Source organism: Schistocerca americana, chromosome 5 (genome assembly GCF_021461395.2).
Source record: "Schistocerca americana isolate TAMUIC-IGC-003095 chromosome 5, iqSchAmer2.1, whole genome shotgun sequence".
In the NCBI taxonomy this organism is placed as follows: Eukaryota; Metazoa; Arthropoda; class Insecta; order Orthoptera; family Acrididae; genus Schistocerca; species Schistocerca americana.
The window spans coordinates 519,715,695-519,741,667 of record NC_060123.1 but is presented as its reverse complement, the minus strand read 5'-3'; the positions used below and the strand labels follow the sequence as shown (position 1 = coordinate 519,741,667).

Here is a 25,973-nt window from a genome sequence, read left to right as displayed (position 1 = left end):
TACATAGTTACTTTGTTGTACATATAATTAGTTCACTCGTTGTTTTCAAAACAACAGCAGAATGACTCCCCGAAACAAGGCAACTGATAGTATGGTATGACACCATAATGAGCGCTGAATAGCGTGCCACAACCTCTGTATGAAAGGGGTATATAGGTCGTTGACAAAGACAAAGAACATAGTCTACCTGTTTGGTCATTGGGCTTTATGTGTTCCCTACTCTTTGCTCCAGTCTATCTTTGCATCTACTGTGGTTTGTATTTTCAATTTTGTAATCAGCGATTCGTATGCTTAACTGCTTATAATGTATCGAGAGATCGAAACCTAAACCTCTAAACGTAAATTGGCAGTCGTACATTGTTTGTGGTGTGCAGTGCCGGGTCTAAGACAAAAGGGTACATGGGACAGAAAAAATCAGAACTGTAGCGTTGACTCTAATGAATTTCGCCTAAGAGAATTGCAGACTTTTGAAAGAAAGAAATTACACAAAAATGAGCAGGAAAGAAGCTTTGTCACAGTTCATCCAGCAGATACATGGGCGCCCTGTAGTTGTCAAGCTGAACAGTGGAGTTGATTACCGAGGTACGCTTCAGACAGCAATATTTGAAGATAACTATTTACTTCTCGTGTTACCATTAAGTTACTCGGAAGTGAGGCAGCTTGCACAGGATAGAGTAGCATGGAGAGCTGCAGCACACCAGCCTCTGGACTGAAAACAACGCCAGCAACAGCTTGATTTCTTTTTCCGCCTTGCCCCAGTAGTTAAATAAACGGTTTGTCATATTGAGGCGGCATGTAAAATATTGGATGTGAGAAGCTGTCTGGTGGCCTTTTAGCATAAGAAGTTTGCTGACAAGGACGACCGTGTAAGAATCCAGGCTTTAAAGTAAGCCAGATGCACGATATGAACGCAGGGAAATAAATTTGTGTAAATTAGTTTCCGTTGATACTGTTATTACAGAGTGATCAGTATTATTCACAGCCTGTGTAGCAACGAACTGATAATTCCTGATAGTATGAACGGAAAATCTATCCCTCTTTTTTACTTAATTACTGATTCTCCACTGTTAAAGTAAAATGTTATTTGACACCATTTTTATATGTAGTATGTGGCTAAGGCTTTTCACATAGTATGGTGTAAATAGCATATTAATCGTAAAAATTAATGAAGGCTCAGTGAACTTACGATGCATGATTGCATATTCGAGAAATGTCCTTCATGATGGTATTTTTTAGTAGGAAGCGGAAGTGTTCATTAAAGTGAAGTTAGGTAGCCTACTCCATCCCAGTGGAAAAATAATCTTCATTATTAAGTCCCTCAAGGTCCTTCCCAGTCTGTGCTGCACATGTTCAACAAATATGAGAAAAATGTAAGGTATTTAGCTTGATGCTTCTCATAATATGCGAAAATTCCATGCTGTAGTAAACTTTTTCAAAGTTTTTGTTTTCAGGTACATTTAGTGGTGTTCTCTATGGCATAGTCCATATCAGTTCAGGCAGGCTAGGAAAAATTCTTGCCTTCATTGTCTTAGATGTTATTGAATTCAGCGTATGTTGAAATGAAGGAATATGTATTTTTTGTTTTCTCCAAAAACAATTCTGCTCAGAGATACAGCCCTCCAAAGATGGCACTGCGCATACCAGTGAAAATGTGAATTTTGTAAAAAAATTAAAATGCTGTATCTCTGGAACAGTTCTAAATATTTTGTGGGTTATTTTTATTTGGAAGATAATTGCTTTATGATTACAAAGAAATATGTGTTTCTTACTTACTCCTGAATTTCAACATATACTAAATTCAGTAACATCAGAGACTATGAGGGTAACCCCCTGCCTGAAGCGATATGAATTATGCCCTACGTTTCTCGCCTTGTGCTAACCTTTTCATCTCTATGTATAGTAACTACTATGTACTTTTGTAATACTTTTTTAATCAGCCAGGCAAGTCTTACAGTAAGTGTACTTTCATTAGAATGGGGTAGGTGGTCAATCCTTGTAATTACCTGAAATGATTTAGGGAAACCTAAATCAGGATAGCCACGTAGAGCATGCTCCATTCACCCGAACTGTCTCATTGGGTTGGTCCCTATTGTACAATATTCTTTGGTCGACACACAGTTTGCTCCACATAACTTATGTCAGAAAACATAGTTTTGCTCTTCATCACTGTACACACTGACACCTTTTGGTGATACCTGGACCATGAATATGCTGTTATACCACTTGCACCACTCCAAGCCCATAAACATGCAACTACATCCCATGCATGTCTTCATGCCCTCCCCTTAGTCTGCCTGGAAAACTGAGACAGCATCCCTCCATGATAAGAGGTATTGAACTTCAGGAGAATGACAAGACGTTACTGTCATGCCCCACAGATCTTGGCAAATGATTTTCGTGTAAAACCATTACATTATGATAAAGTACTGCAGTGTGGCAGGGTCTAGTAGTTATCACATAAAATTATTAATCACTAATTATTCTGATGACTGTTTTAGTTGCCTTGCCATTGTAAACAAATGTCTTTTAGTAATCTTTTTCATCTCCCTAGGCAGTCTATAATATAATTTTATTCAATGAAAAACAATGCTGGTTTGAACTTTGTTTCGTGTTCCTTGGCAAGTAATTTGCATATTCTAGTTTTTGTGTGTCCCTTCTATTTATCCCACTACTGCTCCCTCTAGTGCAAAGTTATTCATGATCCCATAACATATGTCCCACTAGCCCATCCCTTCTTACAGCAAGGATCTTTCATAAACTTCAGTACCAGTTATTTTTAGTATGCCATCAGATACTTTATCTATTCACCTAATTTTCAACTTCGATAACTTCACATGCTTTGGGTGTCTTATTCAGATTGCGATGGTTCTTTTTGCCGTACAGTGCTGTGGTCGAGACACTTTTTGCCCAGTTCCATACGACTTTACTTTACATGTGGCAAGTGCCTTGTTGACCATATGCCTGCTCTATGAGCCTGTTCCACTTCTGCGTATCCAATTTGCTGTTTGTCCAGTTGCTGTTGCTGTTCATCTTAGTTGTCCTCCCGAATGTTATCCCACCATCTGATTCTGGGTATCCCTCTTCCTCTCGTTCCATCTATTCTGCTAAATGACATTCTAGGTAGTCTATTCTGTCATTCTTGCTATATGACCTGCCCAATTCAACCTTCTCCTCTTGAGCACTTTGACGATGTTATGGTGTTTGTACAGCCCTCGTAATTCTTCATTTCTTCCTATTCTCCATTCCATGTTATTTTCGTCGTATACAGGTCCAAAAATTTTCGTTAGTACTTTTCTTTCAAATATTAAGTTTTTCTTCTTCTGCTTCTTCTTCTTCTTCTTCTTCTTCTTGCTTTCTAAATGTTAATGTTTCACATCCATATAACATCACAGGTATAATGGTCGATTGATATGAGCAGATTTTGAAGTTACTGCTAAGTGATCTTTTTCTTAGAATTTTGATGAAACTAAAAACTGTCTTGTTTGCTGTTGATAAACGGGCATCTATTTCTATAGCAGTTCTGTTGTTATTACTAAAAAGAGTTCCTAGGTACTTGAAGTGGTCAACAATCTCGAAATCGAATCCATCTACACAGTCAGACGAGCATCTTTTCTGGTTTTCTTACTTATGGGCAAGTATTCTGTCTTTTCTTCATTAACATGTAATCCTGTTTTCTCAGCAATTTTTTAGTAATTTTGCATCATTCTGATTAATTCTTTTAATTCATTGAAACTTTATTCTCCTATGTCGTTTTACGTACATCTTCCTTGCATTGGCCATCTTCTATGATCTTGCTTCCTAGATAGAATTTTCACTTCTACACCACAGACATTAACAATTTTTAAAAAAAATTTAAGGCAGACAGTTTCTATGTAAGAATGCTGTATACTAATTTCAACAAACTTTCCAAGTCTTCCTTACATCTGGCCAGAACAGGCCCTACTGTGTTTTTGCATTAAACTCTCTTGGATTTTCTGCTGGTATAAAGATAACCTTTGCAGCACTAATGAGGGCATTGTTCATTTATACTTGCTCAATATATATTCTCAGTTTCCCTAAACAAACTATTGCTGTGTTCCAGAGAAGAATGAAAGACATGTTGAGATGCATTATAAAGTGATTATTAAAGCTAACTATGTAGTGAAAGTTGTCATGATTGATACACTAGACATGGATTTAGGATGAACGGGCTTCAAATCTCCATCTGGTCCTCAAGATTCTCTGGTTTCTTTAAATTGCTTGGGTAAATAATGATTTTAAAAACCAATGTAGCAAAATCTAACCCTACTGAAAACAATCCCTTTTGGAGAAATCTTTGATGTAGTGTATCATTGAAACTGCATATTTTTGTAATACACAATTATATATGAAAACTGTCGAATACAGCATGTTAGCTTTGGAAGCACTGAAATCAGATTGGTGGCTGCTTGATTTGCTTCTCACAGCCAATAACAGCACAAGAAACATGACCTATTCAGCCAGTTTTACCTGGCCTTGGGGCAAGCTACAGATAACTCCCCACCAAGTGAGGTTCTTGCTTTCACATTTATTGACTTTGCCAACTCACAACCAAACTGTTACCTTCTGACCTAACCCAGATTTCAGGACCTCGGGCAAAGCTGCAAATCTGTCAGCAATCAGTGGCCCCTTTCTTACAACTAGGAATATGTGTATGTTATGATTGGTTGACAAGATCATCTGACCTGTGTTGTTGTCTGACAGAAGCAAGTTGAGCAGCCCCCATCATTCAGTGCCCGTGAAGTTCAAATGCCATAGTTGATGATTTTTCATATTTATACTTAATTCCTTTGACACCTATGGGGGCATAGGGCATATATTTCTAATTACAAAAAGTGCAGTTTCAGTGGTACACCACATAAAGGCCTCTACAAAATACATCATTTTTAGTACAGTTTGTTGTGCTGAAGTGGCAGGAAGTGTGACTTTGTTATATAAATTGAAGGGGATCACTGCTGTCAGCTGCAGTGGGACATTAAGTGGAATCAGCAGCAACGAGTGAAAGTGTGTACTGGAGTGGGAGTCGAACCCGGGCTTCTGCTTAATGTCCCACTGCAGCTGACTGCAGTGATTCCCTTCAGTTTAAATGTTTGAAAGAACAGGCACCAAGCATTCATATAATCATTACATAAAACCTTTCCCATTACTGGAAAATATAGAAGTACAGTTCGACAAATGAGACAACAGTAGATTATGAACCCGTTCCATTTTAACCACATGTACTTCATGTATTACGTACGTTTGTGAGCCAAACATCAACACCTGTTTAATACTGAGTTGGTCTCTCATGGAATGCAGTGCAGCAATGATTCCCACAAGTCCGTTGTAGGTTACCAGAGTTATGTGGGATCAGATGTCTACACATAGGTTGCACAGTTCTAGAAAATAATGGGGTGGCAGATGTGGAACTGTTGTCCAGTTGCATAAGATGTGTTCAGTCAGTTTCAGATCAAGGGAATTACGTGGTAGTAATCAATGTGGGAGTTCACTATCATGCACAAACCATGGTAGCACAATTCTAGCTTTGTGACAAGGAAAGTTACTATGCTGAAAAATGCCATTGACATCGGATAAGGCACGAGGCATGAAAGGATTCTAGTAGTCTGCAATAATCTTCATAGCCCATAGTTCTCATGGTGACTTCAATTACAACTAAAAGCCCCATGGAAGGCCAGTTGAATGTCATAGCATAATACTGACCTCACCAATCTGCATCTGTTGTGCGGTGCATGTGTTGAGTTGCTGTTCACCGAGATGATGGGGTATCTGGATATGACCATCAACTTGGTGTAACAAGAAGCATGATTCGTGTGGCCAGGTGACACTTTTCTATATGCTAATGGTCCAATCTTGGCTATGCTGTGTCCACTGCTGTTGTAATTAATGTCATTGTTTCAACATGAGAACAAACTTGAGCCATCTGTCACAGAGGTCCATAGTCAACAGTACACAGTGAACGGCATGCTCTAAAACACTTGTGCATGCAGCAGCATTGTACTATGTCATAAAGTGTGCTACACAATCCCAGGGGGCTCACCACCCTTTGGTCCCCCAGGGGATCCACAACTCTTTTGTGGATACGTGCGTAGCGAGCACGGGGCCCCGAGCTAATGTGGCCTTCCTTCCTTTCCGGGCTGCATACCTTCCCTTTCCGCATCCTTCCCCATCCCCTGTCTTCGCCCCCCCCCCCCCCCCCCCTCACCTCTGGCTCTCTCCTTCACTTTCTCCCCCTCTGGGAGTATGGTTTGCGCCTACGTCCGGAGACGGACGCTTGTAAATGTACCGCATTCTTCGCCTTCCTTGCTTGTATGTCTTCTTCCTTCCTTTGTCCTTCTCTTTTCCTTACCTCTTCTCTTTACCCTTTTCTTCGCTGCGGCGTATGAGACCCCCTCTTCTTTCCTTTCCCTTTCTCTTTCTTCCTCCCTGTGCGTGTCTGAAGGCCGACCCACGCACTTCCATGCATAGCCGGTGACGGGGTAACGCGTAATTCCCCGCCCCGGGTAGACAGGTAGGACACGTACGTACCCCCTGGTAACGGCCAGGCCCAGGGAGGGGTGATTACCCGAGCTGATACCTTCCGAAAGTGCCGATTGGTCCCTCCGTCCGTTTGTCGGGAGGTGTGACCTGAGGTGTGAACAATCACCTAAGGCGGGAGTGCCCTCAGAGAGGGCCCCCACAAGGGAGGAGCGCGCCATCGGAGACGCCGGTAATCATGGGGGATTCTTCCGCAATGGTTTCCTCACCTTCCACTTTGTCTGCTCACAAACGTAAGTTCACTGAGTCTCAGCCACAGTCAGTTCTTCCATCGTTGCCACAGTTCCTTGTTGTTTCTCGGTCTGACGAAGGTCACTTCTCCACGGTCAACCCTTTCATTATTCAGAAAGGTGTCGACGCAATTGCAGGTCCTGTAAAGTCTTGTTCCAGATTACGGAATGGCACCCTGTTGTTAGAAACAGTCAGTGCCCTCCAGGCACAAAAATTGCTGCGTACCTCACTACTACACACCTTCCCTGTCCGGGTGGAACCGCACCGTACTTTAAATTCCTCGTGTGGAGTCGTTTATTCACGCTCCCTCGATGGCTTGTCTGATGAAGAAATTCAGCACTACCTGTCTGACCAGGGCGTAACGGCTGTTCGTAGGGTTATGAAGAGGGTTGACACAAACATCATTCCAACCCGCACTGTCTTCTTGACATTTGACAGAGTTCAACTCCCATCAAAGATCAAGGCAGGCTATGAGATAATTTCCGTTCGCCCTTACGTCCCAAACCCTACGCGTTGCTATCGGTGTCAGCGGTTCAATCACACCAGCCAGTCCTGTTCCAATCCGGCCAAATGTGTTACGTGTGGCAGGGATGCCCATGAGGGCGCTTGTCCACCTCCATCCCCTCGCTGCATCAACTGTATGGGTGACCACGCTGCTTCCTCTCGAGATTGTCCCGTTTTCAAGGACGAAAAGCTCATCCAGGAGATCAGAGTAAAGGAAAAGGTGTCGACCTTTCCTGCTCGAAAATTATTCGCCAGTCGACAGCCCACCGTGCCTCAGAAAGGAAAATACAGCACTGTCCTTGCTTCTCCTCGGCCAACAAAGGAGGCGGCCACGCAGACTTGCGACCTCACTTTTAGTGCCACAGTCGTCAGATCGGCCAGCGCAAAGATCGCCCGTTCAACCTCCCCGCTTTCGCCTGCCCACTCTATGGCTCACCCTTCGTCGGGTTCTGCTAAATCTCGAGCCCACAAGTCAGACACAAAGTCTTCGAAAACAGAGCATACTCGTGAAGAGTTTTTACGTACCGCAACTTCACAACCATCGGTTCCTTCTTCATCTAAACATCATACTTCCAAGAAGGCTACAAAGAAACCCAGTTCCTCTCCTTCTCGGCCAAGGCGTGTCCCATCTACAGCACCACCTGGCGGAAATCGCTCTCGGCCGTCCTCTGTGTCGCCGAGGCGCACTGCTGGTGGCCGGTCAACCGGCCAATCGCTGGTGGCAGGAGCTGCTCCTGACCAACCTATGGATCAGGATCTTCTGCCTTCGGCTGAATGCCATTCCATGCTGCCGGTCGCAAGCTCTGAGCAGTCGTTGAGTTGACAGCGACCTTGGTCACAGTCCTCAATTTTCTGTTCACCCTATGTCCATTATCCACTGGAATATCCGCGGCATTCGAGCCAATCGGGATGAATTGTCGATCCTCTTACGATCCTACTCGCCGGTCATCTTCTGTCTTCAGGAAACAAAGCTGCGTCCCCATGACCGCTTTGTCCTCCCTCATTTTCAGTCCGTCCAATATGACCTCCCCTCTGTTGAAGGCACCCCAGCACATGGAGGACTCATGATTCTTCTCCATGAAACTCTCCATTATCACCCAATCCCCTTAAACAGTTCCTTCCAAGCTGTCGCCGTCCGTCTTTCTCTTTCTGGATACACGTTCTCTCTTTGTACTGTATACATTCCATCGTCCACACCAATGGCACGAGCTGATCTCCTTCATCTTCTTGGTCAGCTTCCACCCCCCTATTTGCTGGTTGGGGACTTCAATGCCCACCACCCGCTTTGGGGATCTCCACATCCTTGTCCACGTGGCTCCCTATTGCTAGACGTCTTCCACCAAGTGGATCTAGTTTGCCTCAACACTGGGGCCCCCACATTTTTGTCTGCCTCCACGACACATTTATCTCATTTGGACCTTGCGGTCGGTACTGTTCCGCTAGCTCGGCGCTTCGAATGGTTCGCCCTTGATGATACACACTCGAGTGACCACTTTCCGTGTGTCCTTAGACTGCAGCCTCAACTGCCATATATGCGCCCGCGACGCTGGAAGTTTGCCCAAGCCGATTGGACACTTTTTTCGTCTCTAGCGACATTCGATGACCTTCGCTTTCCCAGCGTCGACGATGAGGTCACACGTATTACCGCTGTTATTCTTACAGCTGCGGAACATTCAATACCACGCACCTCCGAATTGCCCCGGCGCCCCCCAGTTCCTTGGTGGAACGAGGCATGCCGTGACGCAATACGTGAGCGGCGACGTGCTCTTCGCATTTTCCGTCACCATCCTACTTTGGCCAACTGTATCCGCTATAAGCAGCTCCGTGCGCGATGCGGTCGCGTCATCCGCGATAGCAAGATGGCAAGCTGGAAATTCTTTATTAGCTCATTTAACACCTTCACTCCCTCCTCGGAAGTTTGGAGTCGGCTTCGACGGTTCTCAGGCGCGCCTAGTTTCTCCCCGGTCTCTGGGCTCACTGTCGCGCATGATACCTTAGTGGACCCTGTCGCAATTTCTAACTCATTGGGTCAGCACTTTGCTGAGATTTCGAGCTCTTCCAATTACCCGCCAGCATTTCTCCCGAAGAAACGTGCAGCGGAAGTGCGACATCTTGCTTTCTCCTCTCAAAATCACGAAAGCTACAATACTGTTTTCTCCATGCGGGAACTCCAACATGCCCTCTCTTCTTCTCGCTCCTCCGCCCCAGGACCGGATGGTATCCATGTCCAAATGTTGCTGCATTTATCCACCCATAGTCTGCGTTTCCTCCTTCGCCTTTATAATCGAATTTGGACCGACAGTACTTTTCCCAGACAATGGCGGGAAGCTATCGTCGTTCCCGTTCCGAAACCTGGAAAGGACAAACATCTCCCCTCTAGCTATCGCCCCATTTCTCTCACGAGTAGTGTCTGTAAGGTTTTAGAGCGTATGGTGAATTACCGTTTAGCTTGGTGGCTGGAATCCTGCAGTCTTTTAACACCTGCCCAATGCGGATTCCGAAAGCATCGTTCTGCAGTTGACCATCTTGTTGCTCTCTCCACTTATATCATGAACAATTTTCTCCGGAAACGCCAAACGGTAGCAATATTTTTTGATCTGGAGAGAGCATACGATACCTGTTGGAGGACAGGCATCCTCCGCACGCTGTTCTCTTGAGGCTTTCGAGGCCGGCTGCCCCTTTTTCTTCGCGAATTTATGGCAGAGCGCACATTTAGGGTGCGGGTGAACACTACTCTCTCCCGTACTTTCTCCTAAGAAAACGGGGTACCCCAGGGCTCCGTGCTAAGTGTTGTACTGTTTGCCATCGCCATAAATCCAATTATGGATTGTCTCCTTCCTGATGTCTCGGGCTCCCTCTTTGTGGACGATTTTGCGATCTACTACAGCTCTCAACGGACAAGCCTTATTGAACGACGTCTTCAAGGATGTCTCGATCGCCTCCACTCGTGGAGCATCGAAACCGGCTTCCGTTTCTCACCCAGTAAGACCGTTTGTGTTAATTTTTGGCGACGTAAGGAGTTTCTTTCGCCCTCCTTACATCTAGGTCCTGTCAACCTTCCGTTTTCCGACGTCGCTAAATTCTTGGGTCTTATGTTTGACAGAAAACTGTGCTGGTCCTCCCACGTTTCCTATCTTTCGGCTCGCTGTCTGCGTTCCCTTAACACCCTCCGTGTCCTGAATGGTACCTCCTGGGGAGCGGACCGAGTGGTCCTTCTCCGCCTCTATCGCGCCTTAGTGCGCTCGAAATTGGATTATGGAAGCATAGTCTACTCCTCTGCTCGGCCGTCTATTCTTCGGCGTCTCGACTCTATCCACCACCGTGGATTACGTTTAGTGTCTGGAGCTTTTTACACCAGCCCTGTGGAAAGCCTTTATGCTGAGACTGCTGAACCTCCGCTGTCCAATCGGCGGGCAGTCCTTCTGAGTCGTTATGCTAGCCATCTGTCTTCCATGCCTGCTAATCCAGCCCATGACCTTTTTTTCGACGCCTCCTTTGATGTAGGGTATGCAGGCCGCTCCTCCTCCCTACTACCCCCGGGAGTCCGCTTCCGTCAACTGCTCCATTCTCTTTCCTTCCGCTTTCCTAAAACCTTCTTGACAACTTGGGGTACAGCACCGCCTTGGCTCCGTCCCCGGATCTGCTTGCTCCGTGACCTATGTCAATTTCCCAAGGATGGTACCCCTACACTTGTTTACCGTCGGGCATTTGCTGCTCTATGTGCACAAATGACTGACGCCACATTTATTTACACCGACGGCTCGAAAACATCGTTAGGTGTAGGGAGTGCCTATATTGTTGGCGACACCCCAAATCACTTTCGGCTTCCCGACCAGTGTTCGGTTTATACTGCGGAGCTTTACGCTGTTCTCCAGGCTGTCCGCTACGTCCGCCGCCATCAGCGGATACAGTACGTAATCTGCTCAGATTCTCTCAGCTCTCTCCTCAGTCTCCAAGCTCTTTACCCTGTGCACCCTCTGCTCCACCGGATTCAGGACTGTCTGCGCTTGCTCCACCTGGGGGGTGTCTCGGTGGCGTTCCTCTGGCTCCCGGGACACGCTGGTATCTGTGGGAATGAGGCGGCCGATATGGCGGCCAAGGCTGCAGTCTCTCTTCTTCGGCCAGCTATTCAGTCGCTTCCCTTCACCGATCTACGGAGCGGTTTATGTCGCCAAGTTGCTCATTTATGGCATGCGCATTGGTCAACACTTCCCCATAATAAATTGCGGGAAGTGAAAGCCCTTCCTTGCGCTTGGACCTCTTCTTCCCGAACGCGTCGTCGGGAGGAGGTAATTTTAGCTAGACTCCGGATAGGGCACTGTCTTTTTAGCCATCGACATGTTTTAAGCGGCGATCCTCCCCCACTCTGTCCCCACTGCTCTCAGCTGTGGACGGTCAGACACCTTTTAATTGAATGCCCCTATTTTAATCAGTTACGCTCCCGTCTACAGCTATCGCCTGATCTATCGTCGATTTTAGCAGATGACACGCACTCAGCCGACCGCGTTCTCCAGTTTATTAGTGACAGTGAAATGACTTCAGTTGTTTGAAGCTTTTTTTTGGGGACAACCAACCCCTTTCTGTAGTGGATTTTTAAGCATTCCTTCTGCTTTTAGTTTCTCAAATTTTATGACTTTGTTCCCATTGCTGCTGGTTTTAAATTTCGGTTTTTTCCTGTTTCCTAAGTCACGGGCTGGGCGCTAATGACCATAGAAGTTTTGCGCCCTAAAACCACAAAAAAAAAAAAAAAAAACACCCTTTGGTGAGCTAATGCTTGGCTACCATGGGGCCCCAGCCTTTGTTGCACCTTTCCCCTTCCATGCTGCATGTCTAGTCTCCTGCCATTCTTTTTCCCCTCCCTTGATGAACATGTCTGTGGTATTTTTGGGGAATGTGTTCTGAAGTTTTAGTATCCTGACATTAGAACAATCCCTCCTCTATTTTTTCTTGAATCTTTCTTCATTCTCCATCTCATACGCTTCCTCTGCTTTGGCGTTTGAGGTTCCTCCCTCTGTGCTTATTGCGGCCGGCCCATGCATTTGACACATGACAGGTGACCTGGATAACATGTAGTTCCCAGCCCCAGGTCGACAGGTAGGGTTTGCAAATATCCCCTGGTATAGACCAAGCCCAGGGATGGGTGATTGCCGCTGAGGGGAGGGGGGGGGGGGGGCAGTTGGAAGCAGTGCACCATCGGAGATGCTGGCAGTAATGAAGGTTTTCTTGCAGTGAGCCAATCACCATCTCTATCTGCACCTACTAAATGTAAACCGAATAAGGCTAAAGGTCCCAAGGCTCTCCCAGTTGCACCTCAGTTCCTCGTGGTATCACAGATGGAGGAGGTCACTCCTTTGTCAAGATTAATCTGTTTATCATTCAGAAAGGTGTTGATGTAGTTGCTGGCCCTGTGAAATCCTACTCTTTTATTTAATGGCACTTTGCGTTTGGAGACCAATTGTGATTCTCAAGCCGAGCAACTGCTTGCAGCTTCGCTCCTCCACAGCTATCCTGTTCATGTTGAGGCCCCTTGAGTGCTGAATTCTTCACATGTTATTTATGCTAGGCTGCTCGTTAGCCTTACTGAGGAAGAAATACAAACTTACCTCTCTGATCAGGGCATCACTGCAGTCCATTGAGCGATGAAAAAGGTTGATGAAACCGTAGCCCCTACACAACTCTATTTCTCACGTTTGATAGAGTGCTGCTTCCATCGAAGATCTAAGCAGGCTATAGAGTCATCACGATCCAACCATCCATTCCAAACCTGATGAGCTGCTACCAATGTCAACATTATAATCACACTCAAATGTCCTGTCAAAACGTGACCAAATGTTTTAATTGTGGTTGGAATGCTCACAAGGGTGATTGCTTGCTGCCTCATCCTCCTTGCTGTACAGATGTCTGTGGCGACCATGCAGCCTCATCCTAAGAATGGCCTTTGTGTATGTCGATGAGTGAGTGATCCAGGAGCCCCAGGTGAAGGAAAAAATGCCTTACCTTGGTCGCTCGCAAGTTGTTGGCTAATCAGAAGCTCTGTGTTTTACCATCTGACACTTACAGTACTGTTTTTGCTACACCTCACTCCATGAAGGATGCAGCCACAGACCTATAACCTCAAATTCAGCACCATGATTGCAAAATCACCCAGTGTCATGGTAGTAACCCTGTCTCTTTCTCTCCAGCTGTGCAGCAAGCCACCAGTTCTTCACCTCCAGTGGTGAAATCACGTACTACACCACCAAAAGGCTAGAAATGGCAGAAGGAATACTCCCACAAAGACTTTTTATGTCCCTCAAGCCAACTAGCATCTTAGTCTTCATCTACTGGCCACAAAGGCTCCAAGAAATCAAACAAAGGCAAATGGTCTTCTTCAGACTTGGAGATTCTCTTCAGTGGTATTGTAGCATGATGCCTCTCTGGCCTGACCTGCATTTTGCCGCTACATACTGCCAACATTTTTCTGCCCTGGAGTCCACAGCCTGACGCAGTGGAAATGCTGACTCCTTTGGAGATCTCGTGGAACGGGATCCTATAGTCTCTGCACCCTGTAGCAGTGGGCCTTCAAAGGCTGGCGCTTGTCAGCTGCCAAGGTGACAAGTCCCTCATTTTTTCCCTGGCCCCCTTCATGGCTCTCCTCCAAAGGAATGTTCGCAGCATTAGATCCAACAAGGAGGAATTGTGGCTGCTCTTGGAATCACAGTATCCGCTTGTTTTCTGCATGCAGGAAACAATATTGCTTCCTCATGATGGCTTTTTTCTCTCTTGCATTTCCTTCCAGTCCACTTTGACCGTCGCCCTGAGGATGGCATTCCATCTCGTGGGAGAGTCATGCTGCCCATCCAGGATGAAATTCATAGGCAAACCAATGAACACCCAGCTACAACCTGTTGCAGTCCCCATTTCATTCGTTCACCGTTTCTCGTTGTACCGTCTACAGCCCTCTGTCATTCATTGTCGCCATGGCAGAATCCCTTCAGCCTATTGGGCAACTCCGTCTCCCCATTTTACTGCTTAGTGACTTGAATGCACACCATCTCTGGGGCTCTTCCAGAACCTGTCGGAGAGGTGTCATATTTGTTGGCTTTGTAATCAACTTGTCGGTCTTAACACTGGAGCACCCACATTCTTTTCAGACTCCACACACATCTATTTCCATTTTGATCCCTCGTTCTACACTGCCCAGCTTGCCTGTCATCTTGATTGGTCCATTCTTTCTATCACATACTAAAATGACCATTTCCCGTGCTCTCTGCATTTTTAACAGCCATCCTACGATGGCGAACTGTATTCATTATAAATAGTTGCGTGCACAGTGTCATCACATTCTGCAGTATTGCAAAAAACCTAGCTGGATTTCATTTACTTGTTCTTTTAACAGTTCCACACCCTCTTCCATCATGTGGGGCAACCACCATTGGTTCTCTGGAACCAAGGTCCATTTCCCGATTTCCGGCCTGAACATAGCAGGTGATGTTGTTGTGGACCCTATGACTATCTCCAACACCTTGGGCCACTATTTAGCAGAGATTTTGAGCTCCACACACTATAACCCCACCTTCCTCCATTGGAAATGAGTGGAGGAGGCTTGGGAGATACCTCATCTCAGAATTGTGAATGCTACAGATGTTGCAGCACCTTCCTCTTCCAAGCAAACACTTTCTCCTTCATATGTACAATTGCACCTGGGCAGATGGCATGTTTCCCAAACACTGGCATGAAGCCACTGTCATAACCGTACCTAAGCCTGGTAAGGACAAACCCCTTCCTTGTAGCTAATGCCCCATTTGCAGGGTGATGGAATGTATGATTCATGCTTGGCTGGTACGGTGGCTCGAGTCTCACAATTTACTAACTGCTGCACAATGTGGATTTTGAGCATGCCACTCTGCAGTTGACTATCTTGTCACTTTGTCGACCCATGTCCATGGACATTTTTCTGAAGAAATACCAGCCTGTGGTCGTGCTTTTTTGATTTGGAGAAAGCCCATGACACCTGCTGGAGGACTGGTATCTCCGTACTCCCTACATGTGGGACTTCTGAGGCCGCCTGCTCCATTTCCTTCAGGAATTTTTAAAAGACAGAGTTTTCAAAGTATATGTGGTTTCTGTCTTGTTGGGTTCCTTTATCGAGCAAGGCGGGTGCCGCAGAGCTCCATCCTGAGTATCGTCTTCTTTGTTGTAACCCTTAAACCCATTACGGCCTGTCTCCCACCAAGCATCTCCGGTTTCCTTATTGTTGACAAGTTTGCAGTCTATTGCAGTTTCCACTAATTTGTCTCCTTGAGCAGCATTTTCAACAATGGCTTTTGCTTTTCCTCTGACGAAACCATTTGTATGAATTTCTGTTGGCACAATGGATTTCTTCTGTCTTTACATCTTGGACCTGTTGCTCTTCTGTTCACTGAAATTATGAAATTCCTTGGGCCCATCCTTGGTAGGAAACTTTGTTGGTCCTACCACATGTCTTATCTGGCTGCAGCTACACTCAGTCCATTAATGTCCTACATGTCCTGGGCAGTACTTCATGGGGAGTGGATCGGACCACTCTTCTGTTTTTTGTTTATGCATCTGCTCATCCATACATCTTACATGTCTAAATAAAATCCACCATTGTGGATGATAATCTCTATGTAGAAGCTGCCAAACTACTGCTGTCATACTGATGTGGTGTTCTCCTCAGCAGATAAGCATGCTGTTTGTCTGCCATGCTCGGCCACCCATCCTATGTCTCCTCTATCCTATGACTCCTTTGACCACCAGTATGGGGCATGTCCCTCTTCTCTGTTACCTCCTGGAGAAAGTATCCTGGAGTTTCAGCTATTGCTCCAGTATCTTAACTTTGTGCTACCTGCCCCTTTCCTAATGGATGTGAATCCTTCACCATCTTGGCTTCGTGTGGCAACCATTGTTCAACTTTGACTTCATGCGCTTCTGAAGGAAACTACTCTAGATGCAATCTATCACTCTAAGTTTCTCGACCTTCTCACGGAACTTCGCGATAGTACCTTTGCTTATGCTGATGGCTCTTGGACTGACCATGGTGACGAGTGTGCCTTCATCATTGGCACTGATGATTTTCAGTAGGCTATCGACTTCCAGAACACTGCTCAATATTTACAGCAGAGCTCTTCGCCCAGCATCAGGCCACGCTGTACGTGAGGTGACACAGGCTTTTCAGTTGTCTTGTGCTCTGATTCTCTCAGTGCCCTTTAAGGCCTCTGTGTGCTGTACACAGTCCATCCGTTAGTGCTATGGGTCCAAGAAAGTATCCACTTGCTCACTCTTGAGGGAACCACCCTGATGTTTATGTGGGCCTGTGGTCATGTCAGTCTCATGGGCAACAAGGCTGCAGTCCTTTTACCACAGCCCACTAGTTCATCCATTCCTTCCTCCATGTCACCGTCTTGTCAGCAGGTGGTGTCAGTTTGGCGTCACCACTGTTCTTCCCTTCATTGGAACAAGCTCTGGGAAATTAGACTTCTCCTTGTGGCTTGGCAGACCGCCTCTTGGTCCTCTTGCAGCGAAGAGATCATTTTAGCTAGGTTGTCGTTTTAGACATCACCATTTGTTACGTGGGGATCCCCCACCACTTTGTGCTCATCGTCATCAACCTTTCATGATTCGCCATTTCCTGACCAAATGCCTTTTTTAACCACTTACGTTCTAATGTATGTTTGTCATCTAGTTATCAGCCGTATTAGCGAACAACTCATGGCCTGTTGACTATTGCGTTTTAATTTTTGTCTGTTGCAGCATTATGGTGAGGGACATTTAATCATTAGTTTGGAACCTCCGTTGTCTCTGTTTCCTTTCATTGGGCTTAATGTGTAGTCGCTTTTAACTCCTTTTTTGTCTTAGTGTTCTGGCATGGGCACATTTGACCTTAGCTGTTTTTGTGTCCTAAAACAAAACAAACGTGTGCTACAGGTTGCTGTATATCCTGCTGTACACCCCCCCAGTGGGTTCTGGGGTTAGAATAGGCCTGCGGTATTCCTGCCTGTCATAAGAGCCGACTAAAAGGGATCTCAAACATTTCGGCCTATATGTGATGGTACCCTCTTGGGTTTGACCTCCATATTTCCAAATTCTTCCGAAGAGCTAGCCGATTGGGGAAGGGCACCTTACATGTGCATTGTGTCCATCGTGCATTGAGACCTTTAGCCAGCTTTCTCGTCGTTGCATTGCCGTCCCGCTCGTTCTCCATCTCTTGGGCGAGGCTACATTCCTGGGTGCAATTTCCACCATGCACTGTGCAGTGTTGCTTTTTGCGGAGACGACCACCATGGACTACCTTGCACCTAATATCCAGCACGGTAGCCAGTCTGTTGTGGTGGGGCCACCATGTACCCTGTTAGTTGTAGCCCCCTGACAATACAGGGATCGCTCTGCTGATGCCTGATGATCCCCACATATTCCAAGGAGTAGATACCTATCTCCCTGGGGCATCAGGACTCCTGGCAATGGCCATCCTGCCAGATGGCCCTAGCTGAGGCTGGGTGGCACCCGTGGGGAGGGCCCTTTGTCGGAGTGGGTGGCATCAGGGCAGATGATCCTCAATGAAGCGTGGTACATCACCTCTCGCTGGTGGCCAGCCACCAGCAGTCTCTAAGCGTCCTCGGGCTCAATTCAACGCTGAGAAATATGATCCCAAATCATTCCCCTCTGGCCACACCGTGGGAGGAGCGCAAAGCTCAAGATGGCAGTGACACTTATTCACCCCGGTTCCTAGTTTGTAAGAGAGGTGATGGGAAGTCTTTCATGTCAACAAAGCCTCAATTCTTCGTAGAGCATTTAGAGGACAAGTTTGGGAGGTGGAGGGCTTGTCTAAAACGCGCTCTGGGTCAGTATTGATAAAAACGGCATCCTCTGCCCAGTCATGAAGGTTACTTGCTTGTGACAAGTTGGGGGATGTTTGTTACCATCACACCCCATAAGAGTTTAGATATGGTCCAGGATATTATTTTCCATAGGGTCCTTCTTTTGCAGTCTGATGATGAACTGCTCATCAATTTAGAGTGTCGAGGTGTTCATTTCGTCCGGCACGTTCATGGGGGTCCAAAGGATAATCAGATCGCTACCGGTGCCTTCATCATGGCCTTCGAAGGTGATACCTTACCGGAGAAGGTCAAGGTGATGGTCTACCGCTGTGATGTCAAGCCCTATATCCCTGCCCCGATTCGGTGCTGTAAGTGCTGGAAGTTCGGCCATATGTCTTCCCGCTGTATTTCCTGCCTCACATTTTGATTGCGGATGCCCATCACATCCCAATAGGAAAATCATGGAATACAAGACCCTGGACCAACTGACCTATACTGAGGCTAAGAGGAAATACGAACGACTCCATCCTGTGCGAATGATTTCCTCATATGCTGCCGCTACGACAACCGTGATAGCCCCATCTGCTCAGCGAATTCCAGTCGGATCACCGAGCCGTACAACTCTACATGCCCGCTTGCCCAGGGGGGCACTACCCAACTACCCACCCTGTTGCTGCTCCTGCACCACCTACCTCGGGAGCAACACATCCCCTCCACCCCACCCAACCCCCCACCCACCGGCGTCATCTGTCCCCACTTCTAAGCCAGAGAAGCGTCAAACTTCTTAAACTCCTCTCGCTCGCAAGGGGTCCATTGGGTCTCTCCCTTCCCAGGTTTCCGCAAGTGGCAAGAATGACACCCGACAGTGGCATAAGTGCCCACAAGCAGCTGGTCGTAGTGCTTCACAATCCTCTTCCATCCTGGAGACTAAATCAGTGAAGCCCTCCCAGCCAGTGAAACCCAAGGAGCAGCGAGTAAAGTCCAAGAAGAAGACCTCGTAAGATGAAGGCGCTTGTGGTGGCACCCGCCCCACCGCAACCTATAAGCTGTGCGTCTGAGGGCGAGGTAGAGATTCTGGTGTCTGCTGAGGACCTAGATCTCGCCGGACTCTGACACAGTAGTTGTCACTCGCACAGGTACTCAATGAATGGCAGCAGGTGACCCAGTGGCCCAATCTGCCTCCCCAGTCCCTTCACGCCTTTCTCGGCTACGGACAATATCATCCTCCAGTGGAACTGCAGTGGTTTTTTCCACTATCTTGCTGAGCTCCAACAACTTCTCAGGCTTCACCCTATTCTCTGCATTGCTCTTCATGAAACTTGGTTTCCGGCGATGCGAACCCCCGCCCTCTGTGGCTATCGGGATTCTTATAGGAACCGGGCAGTTTATGAGAAGGGTATCTGGTGGCGTCTGCATCTACGTCCTTCACTCTCTTTACAGCAAGTCTGTCCCACTACAAACACCTTTAGAGACTGTCGCTGTTCGGGTGTCAACGTCTCAGTCTGTTACTGTCTGCAGTCTCTATCTTCCACCAGATGGTGATGTCCCACAGCATGTCCTGGCTGCACTGATAGCACAATTGCTGCCACCTTTTCTGTTACTGAGCAACTTCAATGACCATAATCCTCTGTGGGGTGGATCAGTGGCAACAGTCTGAGGCAGCATCGTTGAGCAAGCATTGGCGCAACTCGACCTTTCCCTTTTAAATAATGGTGCTTTCACACATTTCAGTGTGGCACATGGCATGTACTCAGCCATCGAGCTTTCAGTCTGCAGCCCTAGCCTATTACCATCTGTGCAATGGAGTGTGCGTGATGACTTGTGTGGTAGTGACCACTTTCCGATGTTTCTGTCACTGCCACAGCGTCACTCTTCTGGGCGCACCTGCAGATTGGCTATGTGAATAAGGCTGACTGGGCTTTGTTCACCTCTATTGCCACTATTGAGCCACTTTCCAATGACGCCATTGATGTGGTGGTTCACTCGGTCACCACCAACATCGTTACTGTCGCAGAATCTGCCATTCCTCTTCTTCTGGGTCCCTCGGCAGAGGACTCTGCCTTGGTGGTCGCCTGAGATCGCTGAGGCGATTAAAGCCCGCAGGCAGGCACACCAGCATCACAAGCGGCATCCCTCATTGGAACACCTCATCACCTTTAAATGGATCCATGCGCGAGCGCGCCGCCTCATTCGCCAACACAAGCAGGAGTGCTGGGAAAGGTATGTCTCCACCATTGGCCTCTGTACCTCTCCATTGCGGGTTTGGGCCAAGATTAGGCAACTATGTGGCTATCAGACCCCCGTCAGCGTACCTGCGCTTTCGTTGAATGGATCACTCTGTACTGACTCCAACACAATATCAAACAACTTAGCGGAGCATTTTGCTCAGAGTTCTGCTTCTGCGAATTACCCACTGGCCTTCTGCTCCTTGAAAGAGCTGTTGGTACATAGGAGCCTTTCATTTCGCATTTGCCACCCAGAATCGTACAATGCTCTGTTCAGTGAGTGGGAATTCCAAAGTTCCCTAGCCGCTTGTCCTGATATGGCTCCCGGGCCAGATCACATCCACTGTCAGATGCTCAAATACCTCTCGGTGGACTGTCAGCGACACCACCTAGATCTTTACAAATGTATCTGGGTTGAGGGTGAGTTCCCGTCACAATGGCGGGAAAGGATCGTAATCCCCGTGTTGAAAACTGGCAAGAACATCACTGGAGGTGGACAGCTACTGCCCCATTAGCCTCACCAACGTTCTTTGCAAGTTGCTCAAACGCATGGTGAGCCGGGAGTTGAGTTGGCTACTTGAGTCTCGGGGCCTTCTGGCTCCGTCTCAGGATGGGTTCCGTAAGGGCCGCTCTTCCGCTGATAATCTGGTGTGCTTGGAGTCTGCCATCTGTACGGCCTTTCCCCACCGTCAGCACTTGGTTGCTGTCTTTTTTTGACATACGGAAGGCATACGATACGACATGGCGACATCACATCCTCTCTACGCTTCATGGCTGGGGTCTTCGGGGTCCGCTCCTGATTTAAAAAAAAAATGTTTTGTCTCTGTTCCTTCCCCGTGTGCAAGTTGCGGCCTGCCACAGTTCCTCCCGAGTTCAGGAGAATGGGGTACCACAAGGATATATCTTAATTGTCTGCCTCTTTTTAATTGCAATTAATGGGCTCTCTGCAATGGTGGGAATGTCTGTCTCAGCTTCCTTGTATGCTGACGACATCTGCCTTATACTTTAATTCCACTGGCATTGCAGCTGCTGAACGGCAGTTGCAGGGTGCTATTCACAAGGCACAGTCTTGGGGTGTAGCGCATGGCTTCCAGTTTTCAGCTGCCGAGACCTGCATTATGCATTTCTGCCGGCGACACACTGTTCACCCTGAGCCACGGCTTTATCTTGACGGCGAACCTCTTGCTGTGGTGGAGACGCATTGGTTTTTGGGGTTGGTTTTTGATACACAGTTGACTTGGCACTCTCATATTCAGCAGCTTAAACAGACATGCTGGCGGCATCTTAATGCTCTTCGTTCCTTGAGTCACACTAGCTGGGGTGCCGATCGGTCTACCCTTCTACGGCTGTACCAGGTGTTAATTCAGTCCCATCTAGATTATGGGAGCCTGGCTTACGGTTCGGCATCACCTTCCACATTGCAGTTGCTGGACCCCATCCTTCACAGCAGGATCGGACTCGCCACTGGAGCTTTCCGGACAAGCCCTGTCAACAGCATACATGTGGAGGCAGGTGTTTCTCCATTGCGGTTCTGGCACCGATTACTGGCCGCTTATGCTACACGTGTTTGTAGCTTGCTCAGGCATCCCAATTATCGTCTCCTGTTCCCTCAGTCAGTCGTCCATCTTCCGGAATGCCGGCCCCGGCCAGGGTGTACGATCGCGGTTCGCGTCGGAGCTCTTCTCTCTGGGCTTGAGATTTTTCCTCTTCCACCTCTTTTCCAGGCCCCTCTGCATATACCCCCACGGTGTGTGCCCCGCCCATACCTTTGGGTCAATTTGGCACAGGGCCCAAAGGACTCAGTCCCTCCTGAGGCCCTCCGCCACTGCTTTTTTTCAATCCTTGCTGCGTTTCAAGGCTCTGACATTGTCTATGCTGACGGTTCGATGGTTGCTGGTCATGTCGGTTATGCTCTTACCCTAGGGGATCATTCTGAACAACACTCGTTGCTGGCTGGCTACAGCATTTTCACTCCCGAGCTGGTCGCCATCTCTTGTGCCCTAGAGTATATTCGCTCCTGCTCAGGTGAGTCCTTCATTATCTGTAGTGACTCCCTGAGCAGTTTGAGCTATCGACCAGTGTTTCCCTTGCTCTCGCCTGGTGATGGCTATCCAGGAGACCCTCCATACTCTTGTCCAGTGCGGCCGCTTTGTGGTCTTTGTGTGGACCTCGGGTCATATCGGCATCTTGGGAAATGAATGTATTGATGCGCTGGCCAAACAGGCTGTCGGTGCAACAAACTTCGGGCCATCAAGGAGGCTACCGGTGCGTGGCACTCCTCCTTGCGGGTCTCTCGCAAGGACTCTGTTGTCCTGTGCTGGCTGCACATTGGCCACACCTGGATAACACACAGCTATTTATTGCGCCGCGAGGACCCACCTTTATGTTGCTGCAGGTCAGCTTTGACAGTGGTCCACATCTTGTTCGACTGCCCACTTTTAACTCCGCTCAGGCAGATGTTTGCGCTGCCTGATACGCTTCCTGCACTTTCATCAGATGACGTTGTGATGGCAGATTTAGTTTTGAATTTTATTCGTGCAGGGGGTTTTTATCGCTTGATCTAAGTGTTTGTCCTTTTTTGTGTTGAGTCTGGCCTTTGGCCTACGATTTTAGACTGGGGTTTTTAGTGCGTTTCTTGGTAGTTGGCTTTTCCGTTTTTGTTTCTATGGTCGGCCTACCACTGTCACACTCAGTGTGATTTTAATTCCTTTTTTCTGGTCTCTGTGTCTTTCTTGTCCTGCGTCGTCTCTTGTCATCACCATTGTTTGTTCTTATTCTTCGTGGGTGTTTAAAGTTCGTGGAAAAAGGGACCGATGGCCCTAGTAGTCCGGTCCCTTCAATCCCGCAAACCAACCGATCCTGCTGTACAGATCAGGCTGTACCATCTTGTATACCTCTGGTTTCACCGTCCTTCCATCACATTTCACAGATGCACACAGAAGGAGTACGCAAATAGCTGATCAGCTCTGCCAGTTTTGAAATGCACATTCCCAGGTGTGGCACCATAACATATCTGCCCTTTGTCAAAGTCACTTATGTTTGTCAGTTTTCCCATTTGTGGCCCATATTGTATTTAGAGTGAATCCACATTCATCTCTGCTCTGCATATGTACTTCCTTACCATGTTATGTGTCCCTAGTGCCACCAGGGGGCCTCCCATCTTGTGGTGCGAAGTGCTCGTGATGTTTTGGAACGTCAGTGTATAACTGTTGTTGAATCATCTTGATAAAAAGGTTATGTTTAAGTAATTTTACAACCAGTATTACTATTTAGATTTAGAAGCATGTGCTTTCCAGTGTAATTTATTAATTTGCTCTAAGAATTTGAGATCAGTCAGTAGAAACAACCTTTGACACACTAACCAGAATATTAAGTTTTAAGCTTTATACATCTTTGTTTGCAGGAGTGCTTGCCTGTCTTGATGGTTACATGAACATTGCATTAGAACAGACTGAAGAATATGTGAATGGTCAGTTAAAAAACAAGTATGGTGATGCATTCATCCGAGGGAATAATGTTTTATACATAAGTACTCAGAAGAGGAGAATATGATGGAAAATTGCTTTAATTTCTCTCTGTTTTGTTATACCTTGACGATTTTTTTTTTATATAGAATTGAAATTGTAATATGATAACTATTTTGTGAATGAAATAAAGTGTCAATAAATGTGTATTGCACAAAGAATGTAGTAATTTAGCTTTGTTAATACTTCCGTGCCATAAAACAGGTCGATACTTTTTTCATTCGGTAACATTTGTGTGAAACAGTTACATACAAAGCTTAGACCATGTAGTCCACAACAGCATTTATGGCCTCTGGGTTGAGGATGCGCAGTACGACAGCTGTGCAGCTAGCCAGTCAGCACTCAGTCTGTTTCCACATTCAATACTGTGTAAACTTAAGTCATATTTGACCATTCTGTTGTGTTTTACATGTGTGAAACTTTGACTCATTCCTGTGTGTTATGTGAATTTTCTCATAATGGCTGAATTGCCTAGAAGGTGCCAAGTGTTTCACAAACAGACAAGGGGCCTTATTTTTAAAGTGTAGTCATTCTTCAAACATGCGGCAGATTCAGACGAGCCGGTCTGTGATGTTGCCAAGACGCAAGAATGTAATGTAGTTGCTGTCTGTGCACTTTCAGCCGAGTTGACAATGCAGCATTTCTTGTGAGCTCTGCAGCCAGGGGCATTAATGCTGTCACCAACTGTAGAATATGTTAACCTTGTAGGTAATATTCTGTAAAAATAATAGTGTTGCCTCTCTTGCTGTTGATAATATCTGCTTTCCCTGGTTATGAGTTTACTGCACATTTTTGAAATCTTGTAGTTGTGCTCATTAAAACAGCGTATCATGTTCTCATCTTAAATAAAATATGTGGATACTCATGTCTGTAAATGTTATGCTTTACTCCCAAGCTGCCCCCATTGTCCTCCGTGGTGTGGGAGTGGAAAAGAAGTGACAACTCGATCTCAAGACTGCTTGCTTTTTTTTTAATTTAGAAAACTGAGCTGGGTAATGCATTCTCTTTGATTAGAACTCGGTAAGGTGTTTAAGATAATACTCATGTTCTCAATTGTTATACCAATGATAAGGATCTTAGTATTTTAATTTTGTAATAATGTAAATAAAATGTGTTCCGTCCCTCCACTCTACCCCCAGCAGAAGAAATAGACACAACCAAAATGTTACTAAGGTATAATATCAGAATGCATATTTGAGATAAATATTGAGAAATGTGCGAAGATACTTCTTTTAGTGCTGGGCAAAAAAACACTTGACATAGTCATGCCAGCACTGTAGTGGGTTCTAACAAGCCTAGATTTGGTACTTCTGGAGATCTACCACACACACACACACACACACACACACACACACACACACACACACAGTATTAGATCACTTTATTAACACTTGAACAATCTGAAATACTTAACTTGGAGACAATCCATACCCTCAGGAATGTCTGTCTACTTGTCACTGAAGCTGGACTCAGTGGTTCCCAGCAGGTGGTCCACAGACCCTCAGGGGTCCGCGAGCTATGCCAGAGGAGTCCGCAAGATGCTATTAGAATAAAAAATGTTTCGTATGATAATAGATTTTTTTTTGTTTTGTCCACTTCCTGCGTGAGCAGAGATTTAGCAAACACTAACTTCTGCGTCTAGTGTCTTCCTAGAGCCAACTGACACTAGCACACTCTAGGGCAAAACTAGAATTAGATAGAGGCAAATCGTTCTGTTTTATGCTGTTAGACTGCGTGTGCTGCCTCTTTACAGCTGCCAACTGTCAGTCACTTTACACAGAAACTTGCATTTCAGACAAAACATGGCCATTGTTAATTCATTGCCAGTGCTTTCACAGATCGTGTTGTTTAAATATTCAATATTCTGTATTAAAACTGTAGTGTTTGTAAAGCGTTGTTTTTCATGGAAGCTACTGTTCGCGTAGTTAAAAATGGACCGTTGGTTAAAAAGTGGTTCGTTAAAACAAGAAAGTCCTACATATGAAGAGGAAGATAATGCATTTGATGTTCAAGCAAGTAAGTCAGTGACTCTCAAGCTCAGCTTGTTGCTAAATGTGGGAAAAACCACAAAATTGCTGAGGAACAAGTACTGCCATCAGCAATAATACTTTGCAAGAATG

The 25,973-nt window shown here is 46.4% G+C and overlaps 1 protein-coding gene across 1 annotated transcript; it reads left to right on the top strand.

The window, feature by feature from the left end:
- Window positions 1-242: 242 nt before the first annotated feature.
- LOC124615800 (U6 snRNA-associated Sm-like protein LSm6) lies at window positions 243-24,014 on the top strand. Its single transcript, XM_047143933.1, has 2 exons — window positions 243-582; window positions 23,733-24,014. Exons 1-2 carry the CDS (start codon window positions 492-494, stop codon window positions 23,879-23,881), a joined length of 240 nt encoding a protein of 79 aa, XP_046999889.1. The 5' UTR covers window positions 243-491; the 3' UTR covers window positions 23,882-24,014.
- Window positions 24,015-25,973: the final 1,959 nt, after the last annotated feature.